Below are 27,988 nucleotides of genomic sequence, written 5' to 3' on the forward strand. Positions count from 1 at the left end.
GTTATCAGGATCTAGCAGTAAAGAAAAACATATGCAAAAATAGGTAGTATTTTCTAGTACTGATTTATCATGAACAGATCCTCAGATTCATGTAGATCATTTGTAAGATGTTATCAGTGATCAATGTATGCAACATAGTTGCACATAGCTGTTAAGAAGTCATTTTTGGTATGTGTTACAAGCATGTCCCCAAATAATCAAAAGATTACAATTCAAAATAAATGTTCATTTCTAGAGCAAATGCAATTAATGGCTTTCTCCTTAGAGTTACAGGCTTAAAATATATTTTAATACTTCAAGTCATTAAAGATTTGTTGATTTCAAAGTATGTTTGAAAGTATGTAAATTTGTAATATGAATGGATAAGAAATAAAAGGTAATCGTGGCAATGTCACCTTCTTATTCCAAAAATTAAAAAGCAAAATACATTTCACGTATGAGAGTAAGTAGGTTCTTTATTCAAGTAAACATTTTGATTATAATACAAGATAATGGACAACCCATGTAATAAAGTCTGGTGGACTACGGTTTGGTATAGCTTCCTCGTGTCTAGGATGATTTTCCAGGTGATTCTTCAGGATGACATCAATGCCCAACACAGGCTTTCCAATGGCAATGCATGAGTTCTAGAGAACTGCCTCTATCTTCAGATGCGGAGTGCCATTTTCTCCCACCCATTTTATCCTTCATTACTTATTAAAAAAACCCACTCTAAAATTCAACCTATGTTATAAAATTAACAAAATAAAAAATTAGTGTGTTTTCCCACAAGGATAAAATCAAGTAAGACTCAACTTAATCTTTCTTTTTCCATAATTTTGGAAGGATTTACATAATCTCTTAAGTCAGAGTAACATACATCACAAAATGTTAAATATGTACTGGGTGTACAGAATATGTTGGGAATTGTTAATGTATTCAAAAGCTTAATTTTCCTGGGATACGAATCCTTCACCAAACATTATAAACAGAAGGTTGTGTTTTAATAAGTGGAAATATAGTACCCAATTTCATAGAAAGTAATCGTGAGATTCTTCTCACTAGTAAAGTGCTTAATTAAGAAATATCCTTCCACAACGTGATTTAACCTGTCAAAGGCACAAATGTCTTTGTCTCTCTCTAAGCATTAGTCTGTGAGATTATGGTATTACTCATTTAAATTTTATTTAATCGTTAAGCTCTATTGTTTTTTTTTCTTCCAGTAATAAAAAAAGCTGCTTGAAGAAAAACATTTTTTATTTTCAAAACTTTGCCATGAACGTACATACAACACTAAATTAAATTAGATCCCTTCATGAGCTGCCTGTAATGTCATGAAGCACATATGAGAAAAAACATATGTAAGCTTTAGGGTAAAAGTTAACAAGGAATCAGAGTATCTTCCAAAAAAGGGGGGCAGGGGAACCGTTAAATTAAAAATCATAGCTTTCATTTTATAAAAAATAGTTTGAATAATCTTCTTATAAATCTTTAACGCTTACAAAAGCAGGAAATACATCTAAAATAGTCTTTTTAACACAGATTCATTAGTACATTGTGGTTATGGTCAGAAAACAACTAAAATGGCATTTCAGTAGTCTGCATTCTCTTCTCAGCAAATTCCACATAGAATTTAACCAATTTGCAATTCAAAATAAGATTTAACTGCCAACAAGGCCAGACTAGTTGTAATTAGTACCTGAATATTAACCTCTGTTCCATTTAATATATTGTACCAAAATTTTAAATACAGCTCAATGATAGTACTGATAACAATACTTGACTGCATGGTTACCACCCATGACTACTGCACTGAAAGTTAAAATATACTTTGGTCAGTAAATTAAAAAGATATAAATCAAATAATAAGGCCAGAAAACTTGTTTAAGAATCAGTTTCCTGACCTTAAGTAAACTTCAAATACATCGACAAGGCAAGGAAAATATAATTAACTATACAGAGAGGTCTCTATTTTTTAATCATTTGGCATTTTATATTAACAATTTCCTTGTTTAAAATAGTATTTTATACTCTCGTGCACTGATTATCATAGCTGTCTGAATTAAATGAAACTAGTTTACCTTCCTAGAATGTCCAGTAGTGAATACATTAGTTGCTTCTTTTGCACTTCCAAGAAGATGGTCCTTTATCCTGTAATTTTTTCAATTTTGGACCAAGAACGAACCACCAAGCAAATCCAATAAAAACACAAATAATGGATTCTACATAATAACCATCCAGCGCTGTAACACATGAGCCACCAAGTTTTTTGCAAAGCTGTAAAAAAAAAAACAAAACTATAATAAATAGTTCACTATTTCAAAACGGAAGTATTCAGCAATTTAGATTTCTCTACTTTGTAATTTAAGAGATTAATAAAAAAAATTTGGGGGGTAGTATTTTTTCTTTAAGATTTTACTTTGTTTATTCATGAGAGACACACAGAAAGAAAGGCAGAGTCACAGGCAGAGGGAGAAGCAGCCTCCATGCAGGGAGCCCAATGTGGGACTCAATCAAGGACTCCCAGATCGTGCCCTGAGCCAAAGGCAGATGCTCAACTGCTGAGCACCCAGATGTCCCTGGTAGTATTTTTATTTTTAATTTATTATTATTTTTAAGTAATCCAGCATGGGGCTTGGACTCACAACCCAGAGACCAATAGATGATCTAGAGTCATAGGGTCTACCAACTGAGCCAACCAGGCTCCCCTCAAAATGGTTTTGTTTTGTTTTTTTTTTTTTATGATTTTACTTATTTCTTCAAGAGAGAGTGATAGGTAGAGACACAAGTACAGGGAGAAGCAGGCTCCATGCAGGGAGCCTGATGTGGGATTCGTTCCCAGGACTCAAGGATCACAGTCTGAGCTGAAGGCAGGTGCTTAACCGCTGAGCCATCCAGGCGTCCCCTTCAAAATGTTTTGTTAAATCATTTCAACATTTCATTTACTTCAAATGGTGAAATACGCTAATATATCCTAATCTCTAATGCTACTAACAAGATTAAAAACATTTTTCAGGTTTTGCTGTAAACAATACTCATTTTCCATTCTGAAGATATATAGCTTTTCATATTTGGGGAATGTGAAGACCACTCTAGGAGTGGGCTAATGTTAATTTGAAATAATTAACAACAGATTAACCTTCAGTTTTAGCTACAACTGTTATATAAATAGCCAGTGGAAATTTCTCTTTTTCTATCATTATTCAGCTGTTAATTATGCACTTACTAAGCGCCTATTGTATAGGATCCTCAAGGTAAAGGGAAGAAAGACTCCTCCTCCCTTGCTAAGAAGCATCTTCAAGTGAGCTACTCTTACTGATTTGAATGTTACAACCCTCGGTTATGACAGAAAAAAAAATACACAGAGATTTCAACACTAGAAACTATGCGCAGATACGATTTTTTAAAAAGATATAGTACTTCTAGAGGCAGAATAAGAAAATTAGTATCTTTCATTTTTTTAAAAGATTTTATCTAAAATAAATAAATAAATAGATAGATAGATAAATAGATAAATAGACAAACAAATAAATAAATAAAGATTTTATTTTTTTAAGTAATTTCCGTACCCAGCGGGGCTTACAACCCCAAGGTCAAGAATCCCATACGCCACAGACTGAGCCAGCCAGGTTTTCCTGAAAATTAATATCTTTTTTTTTTTAATTTTTTTTTTTTTTTTTTTTTATGATAGGCACACAGTGAGAGAGAGAGAGGCAGAGACACAGGCAGAGGGAGAAGCAGGCTCCATGCACCGGGAGCCCGATGTGGGATTCGATCCCGGGTCTCCAGGATCGCGCCCTGGGCCAAAGGCAGGCGCCAAACCGCTGCGCCACCCAGGGATCCCTGAAAATTAATATCTTAACACTAGCTTGATGTAATCTAAAATCACAACATACTTACCTCAACAGCATCAGGTGTTCGACAATTCTGGTTTGATGCTCCTACACACTCTTTCACTGTGAGGGGATCTACTAGCCAAAGAGCTACTGTAGAAGGCCAGTTTCCTCCCAGATTGGACACAGTATTTAAAAGGGTCATATATGTTCCTCCAATAAGCGGATCACTAACTTTCGCATTGAAAGCCATTATGGAAACATACATGCTGTACAATGTAACCTACAAGGAAAATATAAAACATCTTTAGCATAATTAGACCTTATACAACTGTGGTCTGAATTAAGAACATCAAAATCATAAATCTGAAAATTAATTTCCATGACCCTTCTTAAAACTCAAGTCAACTAAGGTTTATTGAGCACCTACTACAGGCCAAATCACATCATGGCAATAAAAAGATGACTAAGACAGTCTCTCTGTGCCCTTGAAGAATTTTTTTTTAAAGATTTTATTTATCCATTCATGAGAGACACAGAAAGAGAGAGAGAGAGAGAGGCAGAGACACAGGCAGAGGGAGGAGCAGGCTCCATGCAGGGAGCCCGACGTGGGACTCGATCCTGGATCTCCAGGATCACACCCTGGGCTGAAGTGGCACTAAACTGCTGAGCCACCTGGGCGGCCCACCCTTGAAGAATTTATTCTAGGGTGGGAAAATAAGGAATAAGTAATCGGGATCCCTGGGTGGCGCAGCGGTTTGGCGCCTGCCTTTGGCCCAGGGCGCGATCCTGGAGACCCGGGATCGAATCCCACGTCGGGCTCCCGGTGCATGGAGCCTGCTTCTCCTTCTGCCTATGTCTCTGCCTCTCTCTCTCTCTCTCTCTCTGTGTGACTATCATAAATAAATAAAAATTAAAAAAAAAAAAAAATGGAATAAGTAATCATGATGAAATGCAGTTAAGTAAAAGTACACATATTGTGCTACTGGGGCCTCAACAAATGAGAGATTAATTCTATAATAAGTAGTAAAGGAAAGCTCAATAGAGAGAATGACAGATAGGGTGGCATCAAAATATGCAATAGCAATTAGCAAACCCCATGTTTGTACTGTCCCTAAATACCTCCTGTGTGTGTGTATATATAAGTATATATGTGAATGAATAATTATATATATTTTTTCCTTTACATATATAGAAGAAAGATAACATTTCAGAATTTATGAGACAAACTGAACAGAGAAATCTCCTTAAGAGGCAAAAAGTACTTAAGAGGCAAGAATTAACCCTCTATTTAGGAACATGGAAACAAATCAAACCATGTTTCCAAAACTATTCCTTTGAATACTGTTCCATGGGGCAATCACAGAAAAAGGTATTCCAGAGTCAAATAAGACTGAGAAACACTGAGTTACAAAAAAATAAACAGGTCCCTTTCACTGTAGGCCTCTGTGAAGCAAACTTCTTAAGGGCCGGATTTTGGCATGAATTATTCAGTTATATTTTAGTGCTTAGAATGGTTTCTGGCATGGAATAGGTGTCCAATGAATATTTGTTAAAGAAATGATTAAGATGCTACATAAAGAGGGGTTGTGTCAGGTATCATTTCTCAAATTTACTTGGCCTTATCAGTATTTCCCAGAAAGCATCTGGCTAAGCATTGACAGCTACATTTTATAGAAAATTTTCTAATGAAATCCAAAGCCAAACAAATGCTTTTTGGACTACTACACTATAGTTTTCCTTTACTTACACAGATAATGAAACATTTACTAAGCTAAAGCACTTCTTTAAACATACAGTTAGTTAGCTGGACAGATTCATTATGGAGTTCTCCTAAATTATATAACTATGCAAAAATTATTGAGATTACATGGTAGCCACATTTTTAAGTTTCAGAAAAACAAGTGAGGACTTTGCAATTAAACTAGGTTCCATAAAACATCCAAAAATGATTTTTTTTTAAGTTTTTATTTATTTATTCATGACAGACACAGAGACAGGAACAGACACTGGCAGACGGAGAAGCAGGCTGCCTGTGGGAAGCCCAATGTAGAAATCGATCCCGGGACTCCAGGATCATGCCCTGAGCCAAAAGCAGATCCTCAACCACTGAGTCACCCAGGTGCCCTCAAAGTGACTCTTAAATACACATTTGTAATAACTGCACTCAAGTCCCAAAGTTTACTGCTAGGTGTCTACAAGTTTACTTGAATCACTTGCCCCAGAACACAACCCCATTCTGCAACAGCAGCTTAAGTCATGCTAGGGATTAAACATATCTAATAAAGAAAGAGAAAGCAGATTAACACATAACTTTCAGAATCACAATAAATCATGACTTTCAGTACAGTATCTAAACTGAAAACCTGGGCTCTGTCGCCTAGTAGCCACCACTATTTCTCAATACTTTCAGAAAGAAAAGACATCTGGAATAGTAGAAATATAGAATCCAAGTCTAGGGATGAACTGAGGGTTACTTAGGAAGGGTAGAGTTGCTAGCTTTGGAATTAATTCTGTAATGTAACAAATACTGGATGAATGAACAACAACAAAAAGAAATGAAGAAGAAACTATGAAAAAAAAAAAAGAAGAAACTATGAAAGAGCTCAATAAAGCAAAAGCCACAAAGTTCATTGTCAAATAATTTCTTCAGTGTCAGACTCATGCTTAAGTCTTAAAATGTATTATCATTATTTCAAGGCAACTGTAGAAAAATGTCTTCTTTAGATTCCAAAAACAGTTTACAATCTGAGAAAAACCACAGCAAGCTTACCTGATGTAACGCATAACTCAGCAGCACTATAATGTAGTAATATATAGGGAATCCTCCTTGATGTTCTACTCTGGGAGTCCACCAAACTAGTAGAGCATATTCTAATCCAAACAATAATCTATAGAAAAAGAAAGAAAGATGGAGTTGACTTCCATTTTAGGTTATAAAATAACAACAAAACAGAAATCTGTATGCCTACTATGTGAAAGAAGCCTGTTATTTAAAACCTGTTAGGAGGTTAAAAAGAGGTAAAAGTGCATATAAATGAAACTGAAGTTAAAGATGCGCTTCAAGTCTTTTTCTATATATACTTTACACACGGGTATTAGTGACACTGATGTTTCTCATTTAACCTTTCTTATTTAGTAAGGTTTTATTTCATTTTTACCTGTAGGGCATGGCTTTGTAAAATATGTTTAGTGGCTGGGGACCTGCAGTGTACTTGCTGATAATCAAAGGCAATATTATCTGCAAAGGAACCATTGGAACTGCCAGTAAGGCTAAATGTTCTTTGGGTACTCCCTCTTCTACCAATTTCAGTCCTGTTACTGCATCTGCTGCTGAAAAACCAATCTGTAATATAAAAACAAAAAAATATTTCAATTTGGGATTTACAAAATATTTTCCCCAAGCATATGTAAGTTCTCCAAGAACCTCAATCTTATTATTGATTTATGGCAGTTACAAGTAAATATATTATTCTATCTGGTACAACAATCAAGTTATAGAAGGCATACTCTTCCTATGGTCTACTGACAATATTCAGTGAAAACAACTGAAAATTCAGCACTTTTAGGAACTGCAGATGGCTGTAATTACAACTAAATTTCCATTTCAAAATGTTCAATCTCTTACAATAAACAGTATTCAAATCCAAACTTACTGATTTCTGTGTGTGGGTTTTTTTTTTTTTTTTTAAGATTTCTTTATTTATTCATGAGAGAGAGAGAGAGGGGGGGGGGGGCTCTTAGGCAGAGGGAGAAGCAGACTCCCCATAGGGAGCCCTATGCGGGATTCCATCCTGATCCTGAATCCTGGGATCCAGGTATTTACCCATTCCAGGATCCCAGGATCATGCCCTGAGCCAAAGACAAATGCCCAACCGCTGAGCCACCCAGGCATCCCTGATTTCTATGTTTTAAGTTTTAAAATGAGTCTTTAATTGACTCTAAATAAAATCTGTATAAAATGAAGCATCACTGCCACATAAACAAATTTTTAATGATTTCTGACCGACCATAATTACAATTTCCAAAAGCCAACCAACATTCAAAAAGTAATTTTGAGAAAACATTCTATCAGAAGGGTTAAATAAAATGAAGGGGAAGAAAAATTGTAGTTAGATTAATTTTTAAAAACAACAAAAACAAAAAAAGGATGCTAAAAGTAGTGAGTAAAAGTTTGGGGTAAAATAAAGTATTTAGAGAGTCTCAAAGTATCTCTCCATAAATTAGTTTTTAATTACAAAAGAAAAATAGTAACTTTACAATGAGTTAACAAGAGTAATCAAAGTTAACAACAGTTAGCAGGATAAAGGGACATGGTAAGACTCCTGATAGAATATCCTGAAATCATCACTGGATTACTTGGGTGATATTCCTGACACATTTGCATAACATGAATCCAAACATGAAGTAACATCAGATACACATAAATGGAAGGCCATTCTACAGAAAAATTTAAAATATGCAGGTCATGAAGAACAAAGAAAGGCTTTTATCCACTAAATCCTATGTGTGATTCTGGGCTGGATCCCTGACCGGGGAAAAGTAAAGTTATAAAAGCTGTTACAGGGACAACTGGTGAAATTTGGGTATAGATTGTGATTAGATAAAAGTACTCTATCAACTTAATTTCCTTAATTTTTGGTTAAGTTGTAGCTTGAAAGAGAAAACCCTTGTTCTTAGGAAATACATACTCAAGGTATTTATGGATAAAGGGGCAGGATATGTACAAATCACTTCCTATTTCAGAAAAAAATATGTAATAGAGCACTAATCTACAGAATACAAAATGTGAAACTAAATGTTAACAGAAAATTTGGGTAATGACATATAGGAATTTTTCAATTATAGAAGCAAATTTTCAGTAAGAGTGAAGCTATATTAAAGCACAAAGTTTAGGGACACCTGATGGCTCAGTGGTTGAGCATCTGCCTTTGGCTCAGGGCGTGATCCTGGAGTCCTGGGATGGAGTTACACCCACATCTGGCTCCCTGCGGGGAGCCTGCTTGTCCCTCTGCCTATGTCTCGGTCTCTCATGAATAAATAAATAAAATATTTTTTAAAAACACATTTTTTTAAAGGAATGGTAATAGTATGTACTTTAACTTCTTAGAATGGAGCCAAAGGCCAAATTTCACCACAGAAAAATTAAAGGTCAAAGATATTTTACTTAAATCCACAAAAGAATTTCACTACTATTTCACCCATTCTCTTTGTAAAAATTAAATATACAAACTGAATTCAACATTTACTTTATCTTGAAAGTGCTACAGTAGGAGATATTTGTAGTTGAAATATACATATATCTGAGAAAACACCCAGGATATATAAAAATTCCACAAATTTAAAGAAAAAGGCAGCTCTGGATATTCATATAGCCAATAACCATATGAAAAGATGCTCAACTTCTTTAATCATCAGGGAAATGCAAATTATAACAAGATGCCACTACACACCCACCAGAAAGGCTAAATTTGAAAGGACAATATATGTTTTTGCAAGGCTGTGAAGCAATTGGAATTCTTTTACACTGTTGGCAGGAGGGAAAATGGAAACCATCACTTTGGAAAACTTGTTTGGCAGTATATATTAAAGCATTTCTTATGACCTAGCAATTCTATTCCTAGGTATCTACCCATCAGAAATGTGCACCCTTGTTCACCAAAAGTAATGTACATGAATGAATATTCATAGGAGCACTGTTAGCAATAGTTTAAAAGTAGAAGTAACTAAACATTTGTTGATAGAATGAATAAATTATAGCATATTTATACAGTGGAATATTATAAGCAATGAGATGAATAAACTATTGTTATAAATAACAATATAATAAGTTATACAAATATAACGCTAAGTGAAAGAATAAAGAGCCAGACATACAAATATATACTGGATATTCTTTCTATTTATTATAAAACTCAAAAGCAGAGGAAACGAATCTATGACATTAAAAGTTAGGAGAGATGCTACTTTTGGTGAGGTTTCCTTTAAAAGGGAGATAAAAGATTCTAGATTCTGAACTGAAGCACCTCCTTATATACTGCTGTCAAGAGAGAATTATAATCTTCTAAAAATCAGTTTAGCAATCATATTCACCGACCCACTAATTGCCTAAGAATCTACTGAAAGGAAATATCCACTAGTGCATTTTTATCATTAAAAATCATAAGCAAATTAAATACACCACAGAAAAATGAGTGAATTACAGTAAATCTATACAATGTGACAATTATATAGCTATTAAAGTATATATATATATATATATATATATATTTTTTTTTTTTTTTTTTTTAAAGATTTTATTTATTGGGCAGCCTGGATGGCTCAGCGGTTTAGCACCACCTTCAGCTCAGGGTGTGATCCTGGAGTCCCAGGATTGAGTTCCAAGTTGGGCTCCCCGCATGGATCTTTTTTTTTTTTTTTAGATTTTATTTATTTATTCATGAGAGACACAGAGAGAGGCAGAGACACAGGCAGAGGGAGAAGCAGGCTCCGTGCAGGGAGCCCGACGTGGGACTCAATCCTGGTTCTCCAGGATCACACCCTGGGCTGAAGGCAAATGCTTAATGCTGAGCCACCCAGGTGTCAGTCCCTCCTCTAGCATAACCTTTAAAATGTTTGAATCCAAACATTCAACTTGAATTGATTCAATTCAATTCAATCCTGGATTATGAATCAGGATATCTCAATACAGAAAATATAAAGAATAAAATAAAGAGTTACCAAAATTCCATTTATGGTATATTTCCTTCCAAAATTAAAAAGAACAAGTCAACATTTTTAAATAGACTTCTAATACTTATAGATTTCTATATATTTATAAATCATTTTTTTAAAGATTTTATTTATTTCTTCATGAGACACACACAGAGAGAGAGAGAGAGACAGAGAGAGAGAGGCAGAGACCCAGGCAGAGGGAGAAGCAGGCTCCATGCAGGGACCATGACGTGGGACTCGATCCCGGGACTCCAGGATCATGCCCTGGGCCGAAGGCAGGCGCCAAACCGCTGAGCCACCCAGGGATCTCCCTGTAAATCACTTTCTAAATAAATAATTATAATACTTCTGACATTAAATGTACACTCATTATAACAGTAGGGAGCTGTTTTTTTCAAGGCATTAATTTCCATACTAAGCATTAATATAATTCATTAAATAAAACTTCACATTTATTAGAAGTACTTCAAATTGGCATAGTTGTTTTCAAGATTCCGAGATATTTAGCTTACTTTTTTTTTGTTTTAATTTTATTTATTTATTCATAAGAGGCACAGAGAGAGGCAGAGACACAAGCAGAGGGAGAAGCAGGCTCCATGTAGGGAGCCCAATGTGGGACTCGATCCTGGGACTCCAGGATCATGCCCTGAGCCAAAGGCAGGCGCTCAACTGCTGAGCCACCCAGGCGTCCCTTAGCTTACTTTGAAATCACATTTGATATCATCACACTTTTTAAAACAAATTTAAAAAAAAAAAATAAAAAAAAAAATAAAACAAATTTAATGAATATAAAATACCATTTTTCATTGTTAAATTCTAATAGTAGTGGGGGGATCCCTGGGTGGCGCAGCGGTTTGGCGCCTGCCTTTGGCCCAGGGTGCGATTCTGGAGACCCGGGATCAAATCCCACATCGGGCTCCCGGTGCATGGAGCCTGCTTCTCCCTCTGCCTGTGTCTCTGCCTCTCTCTCTCTCTCTGTAACTATCATAAATAAATAAAAATTAAAAAAAAAAATAATAGTAGTGGGAAGGGACTTATGATATGAAAGGCAACAGAAGTATTCCACGATATTGGTAATTATAACAGAGTGGTACATTTGCTTTATAAATCTCTTACCTTTGCAGTTAGAATCAGAAGGCAAAATGTCAGAACTGCTGGCATTTTTATAATTGCAAAAAGCAACTTGTAAGTGTCTGTGATCCCTTGGGTTTCTTCTTTTCCTACTGATACTTCTTTGTTTTCTTTTTTCAGAAGGGCAACTAGAGTTGTTGTTATCAAAAATACAGCTCCCCAGAAAAAAAGGAAATCTGAAATCAAAAACATTAATATCTGTAACTAACTTTTGAAGTGACGTATCTGCATTGATACTAAGTTTTGTATACAACTTTTCTTCCACCAAATCTGTTAAAAAAAAAAACGAAACAAAACATTTAGGTGCCTATCATGTTCAAGGCAACATACCAAACATACTAGATGAACAAGATAGTCCTGGCTCTGTTAAGCATTTATCACATAGACCAAAACAGACAGGGATACTTAACAAGGAAAAACAAAAACAAAAGGAATACAGGCATTTGTGGGCTGTATGAAACAAGTCTGTTGTGTCAAGTTTCTTAAGGAAAGTGCTAGGAGTGACCAATGATTTTTACATCCCGTAAGATTCATCAGTCATACTTCCTTTTTTAATGTTTATTGATTTATTTATTTAGGTAATCTCTGTACCCAGCACAGACTCAAACTCACAACCCTTATATCAAGAGTCACATGTTCTTCTGTATCAGTCATTCTTCTTAAGCACATAAGCCATTTCAGTTGTTGGGTTGGTTTTTTTTTTAAGATTTTACTTATTTATTCATGAGAGACAGAGAGAGAGGCAGAGACACAGGCAGAGGGAGAGGGAGAAGCAGGCTCCATGCAGGGAGCCCGACGTGGGACTCCATCCCGGGTCGCCAGGATCATGCCCTGGGCTGCAGGCAGGCACCAAACCACTAAGCCACCCAGGGATCCCCAGAAGCACCATTTATTGGGTGTATATCCTCTGTCATAAGCATGCTAAGCATTTTACATGCGCATATCTCCTTTACTGCTACAATCCAATAGATTAGGTTAATACTAAGCCCCAATTTACAGATAAAGAAATAGGCTTAGGTTATATTGCCTGAGGCTACATTCTAAGTCAGTGGTAAAACTGTGATTTCACTTCTCTACAAAACTAATTTCAAAACCTGTATCTTGGGGATCCCTGGGTGGCTCAGCGGTTTGGCATCTGCCTTCGGCCCAGGGCATGATCCTGGAGTCCCGGGATCGAGTCCCACGTCAGGCTCCCTGCATGGAGCCTGCTTCTCCTCTGTCTGTGTCTCTCCCTCTCTCTCTCTGTGTGTCTCTCGTGAATAAATAAAATATTTAAAAACAAAACAAAACCCTGTATCTCCTTAACCATCCTGACAGAAATGGATCTTAGTTTATCACTACAAAACTTATTAGATAACCCTTAGTTTTTTCATCTAAAATAAGAGGACGGGATCCCTGGGTGGCGCAGCGATTTGGCGCCTGCCTTTGGCCCAGGGCGCGATCCTGGAGACCCGGGATCGAATCCCACATCAGGCTCCCGGTGCATGGAGCCTGCTTCTCCCTCTGCCTGTGTCTCTGCTCTCTCTCTCTCTCTGTGACTATCATAAATAAATAAAAATTACAAAAAAATAAAAAATAAAAAATAAAAATAAGAGGACTTGGCTAGAAAATCCCAGAGCTAGTAGCTCTAACATTCTAGAATTGTATTCATTTTTATATGTGTTTACTTTTTATTCTACTGCTCATGTGGCACGACTAACTGTTCCTTGGAGCCTATTCTTTTTTTCAAAAACAAGTAGAGCATTCTACAGTCAGGGTTCTTCCTTTGTATTTGCTCTTGCTTTGCTGCTGTGCTAACTCAAGGTGATCACTACAGCTTGAACCTCACTTGTGATGAAGGTATATGGAATTATTTTAGACCAATTTTCTATTTTTTTTAAGATTTCATTTTTAAATAACCTCTACATCCAACATGGGGCTTGAATTTACAACCCTGAGATCAAGAGTCACATGCTCTACCTACTGAGTCAGCCAGATGCCACTCACCGTACTATTTAGATGCTTCTTTTTTTATGTTATCTCATTTGATTTTCACAGCTAACAAGTGAGACAGGCAAAGCAGGCATTATTACTATGTAGGTACACATATGAAAAGCAGCTCAGAATATTTAAATAAAGGTCAAATAATTAAGAGACAGAATTTGAATCTAAATCTTCTAAATTTGGGATCCCTGGGTGGTGCAGCGGTTTGGCGCCTGCCTTTGGCCCAGGGCGCGATCCTGGAGACTCAGGATCGAATCCCACATCGGGTTCCCGGTGCATAGAGCCTGCTTCTCCCTCTGCTTATGTCTCTGCCTCTCTCTCTCTCTCTCTGTGTGACTATCATAAATAAAAAAAAAAAAAAAAAAAGAGAAAGAGAGAGAGAGAGAGAGAAAGCATTTTGGAAAAAAAAAAAAAAAAAAAGTAAATAAATCCTGAAAAACAAACTGTGCTACTTTCATGGTCACTAGAAATTCCAATTAATGGTCTCTAATTAAATGTTAAGTGAAAATTAATTAAAGTTTATAATCTTAATTTTAAGTTATATATTACTTCAAGAGTTCTAGTTCACTAAGCAAAATATCTTTAAGTCTGTTTATACATTCTCTCAATTTTAATGAAATCTTCATCTAGAATTTAAACTCCAACACAGGGCAGCCCTGGTGGCTTAGCGGTTTAGCGCCACCTGCAGCCCAGGGCATGATCCTGGAGTCGTGGGATCGAGTCCCACGTCAAGCTCTCTGACTGGAGCCTGCTTCTCCCTCTGCCTGTGTCTCTGCCTCTCTCTCTCTCTCTCTGCATCTCTATGAATAAATAAATAAATAAATAAATAAATAAATAAATAAATAAATAAATAAATAAATAAATAAAATCTTAAAAAAAAATTAGAAAAAAATAAAAATAAACTCCAACACAAAGAGAAAAACATAAGAACAAGTTAAACAGGTTTCAATACTGTTTGCAGTTAAGATTATTTCTTTGTGCTCTTTGGATAAAATAACAGTACACGTAATAAAAGAAGGCAGGAGTGACAATGCATCACTTCAGAGCCCTAATTCAAAAGCTTTCCCAATAGCTCATATGGAAAGAAGAATGAAACTAACAGCTCAGAAAAAATATTAATAAGCCAGAAAAAATATTAAGTTTTATGAACACAATTACCATAAATAGTAATAAACATTAGACTACTGGCTATTATTTATTAACACTGTTTTGATGCTAGAGACTATCCATAGTCTGATATACTAACCGCTGTTAAGGTTATTGTTACCAAAAACAATCTAAATATTTTACTACTCACATTTCGGTTTATTTTGATTTATGTATTTTATCTGTAAAATCAATATGATGTAGATGTCAAAGCTGATGTGCAAGTTTCATAAATATGAGTTTTGGGCAACGACCTATAGGTCAAACTAAATATTCATTAAGTAGCTACTAGATCTTATCTAGTGCTCCCATGAATGCAAAATTTAAGAGCCAATTCACCAATAACCAAGGATATAATAGCTAGCACTTGAGTGCCTATTATACCAAAGCAAAACACTGGACAGTGCAATAAGTCTCAAGTCACTCTCCAAGACAACTATTATTATTCTTACTTTACACACAATGAAACCATATTACAGTGCATGAAGTGTCAGAGGTGGGTCTAAACTCAGATCTGATTCTAAAGCAATAGTGGGGATCCCTGGGTGGCGCAGCAGTTTAGCGCCTGCCTTTGGCCCAGGGCGCGATCCTGGAGACCCGGGATCGAATCCCATGTCGGGCTGTTGGGCTCCCGGTGCATGGAGCCTGCTTCTCCCTCTGCCTCTCTCTCTCTCTGTATGACTATCATAAATTAAATAAATGAATTAATTAATTAATTAAAGCAATAGTGTTTTCCATTTTACTACCCAGAGGCTCAGATTCACCTACTTACAGCAAGTAGGCTCTCTTTCCTACCAACCAGATATGCCTGAGTAGATACCATTTTAGCTCCAACCATGAAGTCTGGAACATAGATACTTTAGCACACTTGTACTCCCCTTCCTCACTTTCATCTCCCTGTATGGGGAAGGTATGCAAACCCATAGGATATATAAACATGGTACATCTTCCTAAAGAGTCCATTTTACTCAATAGTTTAGAGGGAAGCTTTTTTTTTTTTTTAAGATTTTATTTATTCATTCATGAGAGACACAGATAGATAGAGAGGCAGAGACACAGGCAAAGGGAGAAGCAGGCTCCATGCAGGGAGCCTGATGTGGGACTCGATCCGGGGATTCCAGGATCAGGCCCTGGGCCGAAGGCAGGCGCTAAACCGTTGAGCCACCCAGGGATCCCCTCCAAGAGTTTTTAAAGCTTTTTTTTTTTTTAATTTTTATTTATTTATGATAGTCACAGAGAGAGAGAGGCAGAGACACAGGCAGAGGGAGAAGCAGGCTCCATGCACCGGGAGCCCGATGTGGGATTCGATCCCAGGTCTCCAGGATCACGCCCTGGGCCAAAGGCAGGCGCCAAACCGCTGCACCACCCAGGGATCCCCTCCAAGAGTTTTTAAAGATAAAACATCAGACTTCAAAAAGCTTTCACACTTTCAAGCCTTTGAACTAGGTCCCCAGATCCTTTGGACTAGATGTAGGTTCACTCTCTTTGCCACCATCAGAAGAGACAGAAGATTTAAGAACCATTGTCTGATAAACCATCCCTGGCTCAGATCAAGTTCTCTCTCCCTGGAACTCTCACACTATGGAAATTAACTTTAGTCCTACAGAAGTCAGTGACAGGAAAGCAAACTTTCAATTTGTTCTAAATATCAGGACTTCCTTTCACTTTCTTGCTTTTGGCACAGCAATCTATTTCACAAGTTAGAGCATGAAGGGACTTTAGACATCCATCATCCAGTTCAACACTCTTTCACAGTGGAGGAAACCATAACAGAAATAGTGATTGACCCTGGGTCACTAGCTGAGTCTCAGTAGAAACAGACTTTTCTGTGCCACAAATCTCTGAAACATTTGCTCAAAATACCCATGCTGTGAGCCCTCTCAAAAAATGCAGCCCAGGAGACCCAGGATCGAGTCCCATATCAGGCTCCCTGCATGGAGCCTGTTTCCCCCTCTGCCTGTGTCTCTGCCCCCCCCCCCTCTCTCTCTCTCTCTTTCTCTCTCTGTGTCTCTCATGAATGAATGAATAAAATCTTTAAAAAAATGCTATTTGACTATACAATATATATAGTCATATCTAATTAGGGGATTAGAATTTTAAAAGATAGTATATAATGCAAAAATCAAGTAAACATAAAGCACATTTTGAAATCTTCCTAATCCCTTAGTTTTCCTAACCCCTTAGGAAGATAAAGCCATGTTTGAGATCACGTACCTTTTCATTAACTCCAACAATGTTAGGTTTTCCTCCAGGGTAGAAGAGATTGTTCAATCAAGCATTGGATTAAGCAGCTATCTTACTGTTAAGCAACATTTTGTCCCAAAATTTGGGCTCATAATCAGTCCAAGATGCAAGGCTGAGGCTGAGAAGCCAACAGATCTAGTGTTTCCATCTCATGCTAACTTTTTTTTTTTTTTAAGATTGTATTTATTTATTCATGAGAGAAAGAGAGAGAGAGGCAGAGACACAGGCAGAGGGAGAAGCAGGCTCCATGCAGGGAGCCCAACATGGGACTAGATCCCGGGTCTCCAGGATCAGGCCCTGGGCTGAAGGGGGCGCTAAACCGCTGAGCCACCTGGGCTGCCCCTCATGCTAACTCTTCATCTCTATCACTGAATGGATGGAAGTGAATCACTCTTTTAATTTTTTAAAATATGTTCTGGCCAACCACAAAATCCTAAAATGGATTTTAATTAAAATATTAAACATATATGATATATCTCTACTCTGATGCTATGATAGGTTCTTGTTTGTATAACCTATACCCTAACACTCCTAAATCAATTTTTGTAAAATAAATTTACACTTTTATAAGAGTAGACAATGAACATTCCAAACTATTACATAAGATGAAGAGTACATCAGAAGAGCTAAAATGAAAAAAAAAAATGATAACATCAAATGCTGACAAGGACACAGAGAAACTGGATCATTCATATATTGCTGGTAGGAAGATGAAATGGTATATCCATTCTATTCTGGAAAAAAGTTTGGCAGTTCTTTCAAAACTAAAAACAGACTTACCAGAAACCAGCCTTTGCAATACCTGAGCATTCATCTCAGAGAAATGAAGACTTATTTTCACAGAAGAATAGCCCAAAACTGGAAACTACTCAAATTCCCTTCAATGGATGAGCGGTGAAATAAACCGTGGTATTTCTAACAAATGGAATACTTCTTAGCAATAAAAACCAACAAATCATTGATAGATGCAACAACCTGGATAAATCTCAAATTATGCTAACTGAATAGAGCTAATCTTCAAGGGATACACGCTGCATGATTTCATTCACGTAACATTCCTGAAATAACATAATTATAAAGATAGAAAACAGATTAGTAGCTACCACTGGTTAGGTATGGAGATGAGGAAATTGGTGTAGCTACAAAGAGGCAACAAAACAAGGTATCTTGTGATGAAGGTACAGTTGAGTATCTCCACTGTGGTGATGGTAGTTATACAAGGATGCATGTGATGAAATAACATGGAGCCACTCACATGCACATACACAGAAGCAAACACAAAGGAGTACATGTCTAACTGGTGAATTCTGAAGAGGGGCATGAATTATACCAATGTCAATTTCTTGGTTTTGAGAGTACATTATAGTTAACTAAGAGCTTAACAGTGGAGGAGCCTGGGGAAGGATGCATGGGATACCGCTAAACATTTCTTTACCCTAATGTAAATCTATAATTATTTTAAAATAAAAAGTCTAAAACAATGAATGGGAAATTTAACAATGCAAAAGTTTTTTGTGTTTTTTGTTTTTGTTTGTTTTAGAACACAAAAGTTCTAAAACTGTGCTAAGATTAAGAAATGTAGGCCTCAAATGTAAGATAATATAAAGCAACCAAAAAAGATAGAAATCTTTAGCTTTGTTGAAATCACCTATTCTTCAGCTTTAATTGATCACCACTGGACTTCAGCCACTAAGGATTATATTCAAAAGTGAGGGAAAAGAATGAAATTAAAAAAAAAAAAAAAAAAAAGTCACAGACACCACCAAACCAAGGAATAGAAATGGTGGAAGAGATCTAATGTCTTGCTTTTTGAAATATGCACTGCAGGGATCCCTGGGTGGCGCAGTGGTTTGGCGCCTGCCTTTGGCCCAGGGCGCGATCCTGGAGACCCGGGATCGAATCCCACATCGGGCTCCCGGTGCATGGAGCCTGCTTCTCCCTCTGCCTGTGTCTCTGCCTCTCTCTCTCTGTGACTATCATAAATAAATAAAAATTTAAAAGAAAAAAAAAAAAGAATTTAAAAAAAGAAATATGCACTGCATCCATAAAAAAGTTGCAGCATGCACAATCATGTATAAATTATATACTTGTGACCTCTTATACTAATATAGTATATACAATGTAAAATATAAACCCCAAATTTAAAAATATGAAGAAATTTTTTAAAAGAATGAAATTAAAGAACTATCTAGATAGAGGCACCTGGCTGGCTCAGTTGGTAGAGCATGTGACTCTTCATCTCAGAGTTGTGAATTTGAGTTCTACACCTATATTAGGTGCAGAAATTATTTAAAAATAGAATCTTTAAGAACATATATATAAAAAACATGTATAAAATGCCAGATTTATTCAAGATTGTGTCTTAAAAAAAAACAGGTGAAATCAAGGGTTTTATATTCTTTCTCTCTAATTTCCTAGGAACAGAACTTCCCCTTTAATAAGGTAAATCGGATCCCTGGGTGGCGCAGCGGTTTAGCGCCTGCCTTTGGCCCAGGGCGTGATCCTGGAGACCCGGGATCGAATCCCATATCAGGCTCCCGGTGCATGGAGCCTGCTTCTCCCTCTGCCTGTGTCTCTGCCTCTCTCTCTCTCTCTGTGACTATCATACATAAATAAATAAATATTTAAAAAAAAAATAATAAGGTAAATCTACTTGGCTTTCTCAAAATATAGTTTTCAGAAACACTATAAATGAAAGTAGGAGATTGCCTGTAATCAGTGAGGTTCTATGATTCTTTCATTGATAAAATTATAATAAAGGCTAATTCAATTGACCTCCACATAAATTTCAATAAAAACAGAAGTGAAATTCAGAATAAAATATATGTCAAATAAAAATCAAATAGTTTTTTAGTTTAGAGTGTCCTTTGTATTTTTTTTTTTTTTTTTTTAAATTATTTTATTTATTTATTCATGAGAGACAGAGAGAGAGAGAGAGAGAAAGAGAAAGAGGCAGAGACGCAGGCAGAGGGAGAAGCAGGCTCCATGCAGGGAGCCCGATGTGGGACTCGATCCCAGGACTTCTGGGATCACACCTTGAGCCAAAGGCAGACGCTCAACCACTGAGCCACTCAGGCATCCCTAGAGTGTCCTTTGTAAATTGACTTTTCCATACAAAAGCAACCTCACAGTTCTTTACTGGGCAAAGAAAGCACATGGTACCATTTCTCCTTTGCTTTGTTTTAAAAAGAAAAAAGGCTTTAAGACCTTCTTTTTTGGAGTGCGGGCTCCTGTTTTTAACATCCTGAATCTACTAAACCCAGTATTCCTCTACTCTTATCTCACTTTACTACTAGGGTCCCAGCATTTGAAAAAAAAGTTCAAATTTGGGGATCCCTGGGTGGCTCAGTGGTTTGGCGTCTGCCTTCGGCCCAGGGCATGATCCTGGAGACCCGGGACCAAGTCCCACATCAGGCTCCCTGCATGGCGCCTGCCTCTCCTCCTCTCTCTCTGTGTCTCTCATGAACAAATAAATAAAATCTTTTTTTAAAAAAAGTTCAAATTTGCTCCATTTGTGTATATGGAGATGTAAGATCCACCAGATTTATTAACCTGTTCCACCCAAGGCAAAAAAGGTAGCTAAATTCAAGGATTTTATCACATACTTTGTATGATATTTACCCAGAGATTATTAGGTAATGGGTTAGGTTTTATCTTTATAATGACTTCTTAGATTACTATACAGCAGAACTAACTTTTTTTGGTTTACAGTTCTATGAACTTGAACACGTGTATAAATTTCAAACTACCAGCACCATAATCAAGATACAGAACAGTTTCATCACTCCCCAAAACTCCCTCATGTTATCATCCACTTACACTCACCAGCTCCTCATTCAATCTCTAGCAACTGCCCATCTGTTCTCTAGCTCTAAGTTTTACTTTTCGAGAATACAGGAGAATGTTTTAAGTCTAGATGTACGTGCTAAAGAATGTATTACAGCCTATTTAAAAACAACTGGTCTATCTAGAAATGGGCCAATTCGTCCGATCCACATTCAAAATAGCACTTCTGGTCACACAAAATATATTAGTAAGTCCTGCTTCAGAAAGCTTGACAAAGAAATCTGTCACTAAGTAAGAATTAATTGGTCCTGCTCTCTTCCTAGTTCTAAGAATGGGTATCTTACAAATATTGTTTTAACTATAATCATTGCCAGTTAGATTAGCTTTTCTTTCAGCATCAGTTTTTTCAAAATACTTCCTTTTTTTCTGATTGACTCTTATATGTGCATGCCTGTCTATACGACAAACTAATTCATATGCTCTAATATATTTAGCTCTCTTCACCAGCATCAGACTAACCTGCCCCAACCCAAACACCTTGCTCCCTATCCCAATCACCTCTCTATTCATTATTGTTAACACTGCCTTCTAGAGTAAGCCTCAATGACCAGTTCACAGATCAGATCTGGACTAAAGACATATTTCATATGAGTCTAATAAAGGTTTCAAAAATTACAAAATAAAACAAAAAAGGAAGCTCCAGCTTCTCTTGAATATTGGTGAGATTCAGCAATCCTAGGATCCTACTACCACAAGACAATTTATTGAAATTGAAGGCTCCCTATCCTTATTTTCAATTTTTAAAAAAGATCTTATCTATTTATTTGACAGAGAAGAGAGAGAGAGAACAGAGAACAAGCAGGGGAGCAGCAGGAGAGGGAGAAGCAGGCCCTCAGCTGAGCAGGGAGCCCAATGTGGGGCTCAATCCCAGGACCCAAGCAAAGGCAGATGCCTAACCAACAATCCACTAACCAAACACAAATGCCTAACTGACTAAGTCACCTGGGTGCCTCTGAAACTCCTCACCTTTGGATGGGCATGAGTTTTTCAGATCATCAATGTCCCCCACCAAGCCCTATAGTCCTGTACCAACTCACTGAATTCATTTACACTGTCCATCCACCCAATCCATCATTTTGGTTTGCAAAGTCCCATTATAAATTCCTTGAGAGAGAATTCTCTGGTCTTATTTATTTTTTTTTTTTTCCTCTGGTCTTATTAAACAAATTTTGACACCTATCACATGGCTAGCACCAAACAGGCACTGAGTGAATAATGTCCCCGGTCACTTCAAAAACAAAACAAAAAAATTTTAGTCTGTTATTTCTAGGCCATCAGGCATTCCAGAAGTGGGCTGATGTTTTTAGACATCAGCAGTTAGAGTGCTGGCAGAAAAGTCCAATCAGTACAAATTACATTTAAGTTTTAAGGTTTTCCCTTAAGTTTTTCCTAATTTCTTATCAACTACAAGAAACTAATAGGTTTTTTTGTAAAATAAAGTATGTATACTCTTTGCTTTATGCCATTTTTGGCTTACAACTTTTCTAAGAATACTCTACATTCAGAGTGTGGGGAATCCTGTCTCTTTACCTCCAACAAGGCACTTGACCTCAGTTTCTTCATCTATAAGAATAAATTGAGGTGGTCAAGGCGCCTGGATGGCTCAGTTGGTTGGGCGTCAGACTGTTGATTTTGGCTCAGGTCATGATCTTGGGGTCATAGGATCAAGCTCTGCCAAGGGCTTCATGCTCAACAGGGAGTCAGCTTGACATTCTGTCTCCTCTGGCCCTCTCCCTCAGCTTGCAGCACACGCACTCACTCTCTAAATAAATAAATAAATAAATAAATAAATAAATAAAATCTTTTTAAAAAAGGAAATTATGTATTGAGATGGTTACTAGACTTATTGTGGTGACTGCTCCGTATCGAATATAAAAATTGAATTATGTTATACACCTGAAACTATGACTATTATATACCAATTTTACCCCAATTAAAAAAATCAGCTCCCAAAAATATAAATCAGAATCTAAATTATTAAAAAAGGGGGGGGCAGCCCAGGTGGCTCAGCAATTTGGCAAGGCCTTCAGCCTGGGGCCTGATCCTGGAGACCTGGATCAAGTCCCACGTCGGGCTCCCTGCATGGAGCCTACTTTCTCCCTCTGTCTGTGGCTCTGCCTCTCTCTCTGTGTTTCTCATGAATAAATAATAAAATATTTTAAAAAATTAAAAAATAAAAAATTTTTTAAAAAAAGAAGGAATTGAAATACACGATCTTTCTAAGTTATAAAAGATTATTCTAATCTCTGTGCTCTTCTGGGTTACTTTCATCATCTCTTGCAGCCCAAAGGGTTTTTTGTTCCTAAAAATCCTTAAAAATCAACGGGGGCAGGACAAAAAAAAAAAAAAAAAAAAAAAAAAACACACCTCCTTTCTGAATTCAGGACTGCCTTGGATCCCTGAAGTACCAAAAAAGCCAATCTCAGCATAATCAAGGTTTTGCTTCTAAGGGGATTTTTCTCGTCTTATTCTTCATGTTCTAAATTTGTTATTTAGATTCCTGCTTTCTAAATGGCAAAAACTTTTTTCTGAATATATTCCATTTCTATTTATCTGTAACTCAAAACAAAGTGTTAATCAGAGAATATACTTTGCAATTCTAAAAAATAATTATGCCTTTTGACTTTCTAAACATTTGCCTCAATGTTCTGGCTCTTCTTTTATTACATAAGCAATTTTCTTCATGATTCTTTCTGTGCTCTTAACATTTCTAAAAACCGCTGTTTTTCTTATTTTTTGTTATACTGCTACTAAATTCCAGAAAGATCAAAGTTATGATATGTACAATTATTTTTTTTTTTTAAATTTTATTTATTTATGATAGTCACAGAGAGAGAGAGAGAGAGAGGCAGAGACACAGGCAGAGGGAGAAGCAGGCTCCATGCACCGGGAGCCTGACGTGGGATTCGATCCCGGGTCTCCAGGATCGCGCCCTGGGCCAAAGGCAGGCGCCAAACCGCTGCGCCACCCAGGGATCCCGATATGTACAATTATTAAAAGAAGAGAATGAAAACTCTTCGAATCTTAGTGAAATGTTTGAACTAAAAACAGCAGTCTACTATAGACAGAAAGTTAAATTAAAAAGTAAGCTATTTTTACAGTTTCCTGGAGGAGAGTTCAAATTCCACGGAACAAACAGCCTTACAAAATAACAAATCCAAAAAATAAAATAAAATCGTATCTGTGTAAATAAAAGTCCAATGGTGACACATTTTTGATATTCCCATGGGGGAACGTTGTGGCGAAGAAAGGATGTAATTAACATGGCTCCTGAATGCATAATGGCTCCATGGAATGAGGTTTTTTTTATCAATTACTCTTATACTTAAGAGAGAGCTCTAATTCACCTAGTTAGTAATTCGGTTTCCACAACCTCTTAAATCTTGGTATCTCTTCTGAGGCTTTCTCATGTGAAGTGATATATCATTTCACTAGTCCTTCCTGGTGACATGAACAGGCCCAGGACAAAAATGAAAAGATACATAAAAAGCAATAAGGTGCTAATACGATGCATTCACCCAGTATTTATTTCTAGGCAGAGGATTATCCACAGAGCAGGAGCGGGACCCCAGGACACTTCGAGACCAATCTGTTTTAAGTGCAAGCAGCATCTCTCAACCATTTTCGGCCTCCAGCCAAACTAAGAAAAAGTGTACTTTTCGTTTCATCAGTAGTAGTGACTCACTAACAGTCTGAGGAGGTAGAAAGGGGATCCCTTACAGGACGCAGGGTATGGAGGAGGTGTGTAAGATCTCAAGAGATAATCCCTCCATCCCCTGCACTCCCCAAATATTATTATATGACCCTTACACTTCCCTCGCCACACAGCTACCTCCAACACGTACCCTGTCTGGAATCCCCAAGCTAGTACCGGGAACATAAGAGAAACTTGAAGTGCGTACATTTCAAGAGAATCAATTACAGTCATTATCATTATCAGAATGAAGAATTCTTACCATATTCCTGATGTTGGTTATTCCTGATACTGCTAATTTTACTTGTTTCCTAACTGTTAGGAAAACTTAGGGAAACAAACAAACAAACAAAACAAAACAAAAACTCAGAAAACCTTCCAAGGTCATGTATTTTACTCATTCAAAAAAAGGGATAATTTTGTAGAACTTACACAAAATTGCTTACTGGATAAACTTCAAATTCTTTCTCATAGCAATTCAAGAAAATCTTACTAATCTATCAGGTCACAACTGCCCTGTCGGCACCATGTCCTGAACCTGGGCCCCACAATTACTGCTTCAGGCACTCTGAACACCAAGGGCACTGTCCTGTACCTTCTTTTTTGAGATTTTAATAATTCATGAGAGGCAGAGAGAGAGGCAGAGACACAGGCAGAAGGAGAAGCAGGCTCCAGGCAGGGAGCCCTATGTGGGACTGAATCCTGGGGCCCCGGGGTCACGCCCTGGGCCAAAGGCAGGTGCTCAACCGCTGAGCCACCCAGGTGTCCCTGTCCTGTACCTTCTTGTACTTTGCTGCTTCAGCGCACTTTCACCTGATGTTCTGCATCCTGGAATCCCGCTTGTCCACTCCAGCAAATTTTGTAATTCTGCAAAGTCAAATGTCATCTGCAGGGTGAAGCCTGACTCTCACAAGCTAGCAACCCTGAGCTCCCCATAAATGTTTACTCCCTGTCCCCCATCCCCCACACTCTTTGTGGGTTGGACTCTCTGCTTTATTCATCGGAGGCCCTTAGAACTCTTGTCCCTCGGCCAACTCATTAAGGCTGAATGAATTAACGCTATTCTATTCCCCAGAAGGGCGACAGCAGGACTCTGGGTACACCAGCGGGGGGGGGGGGGGGGGGGGGGGGGGGGGGAGGGGACGGGGGGTCGGGGGGACGGGGAGGAATGAACTAAGAAATCTCAATCCAAGACAAGGAAAATGTGAACCACGGGAGTCGGGCTGGATTCACGCCTTCACCCTAGCATCCATGTATCACCATGTACTGAGCCAGGGTCAACAGCTCCCTAAGACGGAGAATTTTGCTGTGCCATCACACAACAGCCTTATTGGATGAGCTGCCTCTCCCCGCTGGTTGCGGGGTGCTCATCCTTTACGACGACGCCTCTCATGTAGTCATTCCGGCTGAAGCAGCTCATTTTAGCAGAAAACTCAACCCCTGGCTCAGCGGTTTAACACCTGCATTCAGCTCAGGGCGTGACCCCGGGAGCCCCAGGATCCAGTCCCACGTTGGGCTCCCTGCAGGGAGCCTGCTTCTCCCTCTGCCGGTGTCTCTGCCTCTCTGTGTTCTCATGAATAAATAAACAAAATCTTAAAAAAAAAAAAAAAAAAAAGAAGAAGACGACGACTCAACCTCAGGGCTATCTCCCACAAAAATAATCTCCAGCAGATTGAATCAGGACACGGCCTGCAACCTCACACAGACACACAGTCACAGGATTCATACACACTAAGGTGAGCCGACCCGCGGGGCTGTATGGCCGGAATACACTACCCGAGAGAGTAACGATTCCCCTGGGCTGAGGCTCGAACCGCAGGTACTTGTTACAGAAGTCGGCGGATTCCAGGGCCAGGAACAACACGTTGCCCAGGAAGTAGCCCGCTGTCTGGCCCACCGAGTTGCACGTGGAGGCGTAACCCACGTTTTCGCGCGACAGCATGGTCAGCGCCCAGCCGTCCACCGCGATGTCCTGCGTGGCCGCCAGGAACTCGAACAGGAAGAAGGTCACGGTGAGGGCGGTCACGTCGGGGCCCCGGCCGCCCGCGCCCCCCAGCAGGCGCTCCACCTGGCCGGACAGGTAGATCATGAACAGCCCCAGCGTGTACTGCGTGGGCACGAGCCACGACTTGCGACGACCGAAGCTCCTCAGGTACACGGCGTCCACCAGCGGGGCCCAGAGCAGCTTGAGGCTGAAGGGCCAGAAGACCAGACTGAAGAAAGCCTGGTCGGTGTAGCTCACGTTTTTGCTCTGCAGGATGAGCGGGATGCTCCCCGCCAGGCCGAGCGGGATGCCCTGCAGCACGTACAGGAAGAGCAGCAGCAGGATGCTGCTCAGCTCGGCGCGGCAGCCGCGCGGCGGCCTGGGGAGCTCGCCGGGGCCGGCGTCCCGCACCAGCAGGGCTTCCTTGTCGCCCTCGCCGCCCGCCGCCTCCTGGGGACGGTCCTCCCAGCCGCCCGGAGGCAGGGGGCCGCTCTTCATGTCCGGAGAGTGGTTGAAAGCCCCCGGCCGCCGCTGCCGACTGTTGTCCTTGTGGGAGACGGTGGGCGACATGTCCGGGACGACGCGGAGGGCTGCCGGGGCTCAGCGACGAGGGCAGGCCGTGGCGCTGCGGGGGAAGCGGGCCCTCGGCGGCGGCGGCACCCAGCGAACGGCCAGCCTCCCGACCCGCCTCCAGCTCCCGCCGCCGCCGCCGCCGCCGCCACCGCCACCGCCACCGCCACCGCCGGCCGCCGGCACCTTCCTTCCCCGCGGGGCTCCGGAAGCACCAGGTGACTTCCGGCCTCGCGCCTCAGGAAGTGGTCCGAGGCGCAAACGGGTCCTGCGCCGCCTCCAGAGCAGGCCAATCCGGGGCGCGCTCCCGAGGCCGCGCGCGGAAACGACGCGGCCTAGGAACCCGCGACACCGGAGACCGCGGCCTCGCGGGACGATTGACGCGGAAGCACCCGCGCGGCCTGGGCGGGGCGCCGCGCGAGCTCCGCCTCTGGGAGCGCACGCGGCCCGCACCGAAGCGTGGGCTTCGGTGATTGGGCCGGCGCGGTCACGTGGGGCCGGGGGCGGGGCCGGGGGGCGGGGCCAGCTGCTGCTCCGAGGGCTGCGGAGGGCGATGCGCGCCCTGCACCTGTGCGGTGCAGCGGCCTCGGTGGGGCGGCGGGAGGCGGGAAGCTGAGGGGCTGCAGGTGACGCAGGGGGTCTTTATGAGCAGGCACGGCTTCCCCCGAGGAGGGCCCAGAGGCCTGGCTGAACGGACAGGTGGAGAGGTGTAGCCGCTCGGCGCGTGAGCTCGCTTTTCCTGCAGCCCTTGCTCCCGCGCGGGGCCCCGGGGTGGCTTAGCTCCGTGCACGGTGTGCATCGCACTCATAAGCTTCCTTACATCCCTCTTATTTAGGGGGGACGCAAAGCGCCCTACAAGACGCA

The 27,988-nt window shown here is 39.6% G+C and overlaps 1 protein-coding gene across 3 annotated transcripts; it reads right to left on the reverse strand.

Annotated features, from left to right (window-relative positions):
• Positions 1 to 424: 424 nt before the first annotated feature.
• On the reverse strand, positions 425 to 27,234 carry SLC33A1 (solute carrier family 33 member 1). 3 transcript variants are annotated; one of them, XM_038571276.1, is made up of 7 exons: positions 26,347 to 27,225; positions 11,643 to 11,833; positions 6,974 to 7,158; positions 6,586 to 6,703; positions 3,880 to 4,095; positions 2,061 to 2,256; positions 425 to 723 (listed from the first exon to the last, which is right to left on the reverse strand). In XM_038571276.1, the coding sequence occupies exons 1-6, from the start codon at positions 27,122 to 27,124 to the stop codon at positions 2,089 to 2,091; spliced, it is 1,656 nt and encodes a 551-aa protein (XP_038427204.1). In that variant the 5' UTR covers positions 27,125 to 27,225; the 3' UTR covers positions 425 to 723; positions 2,061 to 2,088. The 3 variants fall into 3 exon arrangements, with proteins under 3 accessions (XP_038427204.1, XP_038427203.1, XP_038427205.1); XM_038571275.1 differs by having other exon boundaries at positions 436 to 2,256; positions 26,347 to 27,224; XM_038571277.1 differs by lacking the exons at positions 6,586 to 6,703; positions 11,643 to 11,833 and having other exon boundaries at positions 436 to 2,256; positions 26,347 to 27,234.
• Positions 27,235 to 27,988: the final 754 nt, after the last annotated feature.

Source organism: Canis lupus, chromosome 23 (assembly GCF_011100685.1).
Source record: "Canis lupus familiaris isolate Mischka breed German Shepherd chromosome 23, alternate assembly UU_Cfam_GSD_1.0, whole genome shotgun sequence".
NCBI lineage: Eukaryota > Metazoa > Chordata > Mammalia > Carnivora > Canidae > Canis > Canis lupus.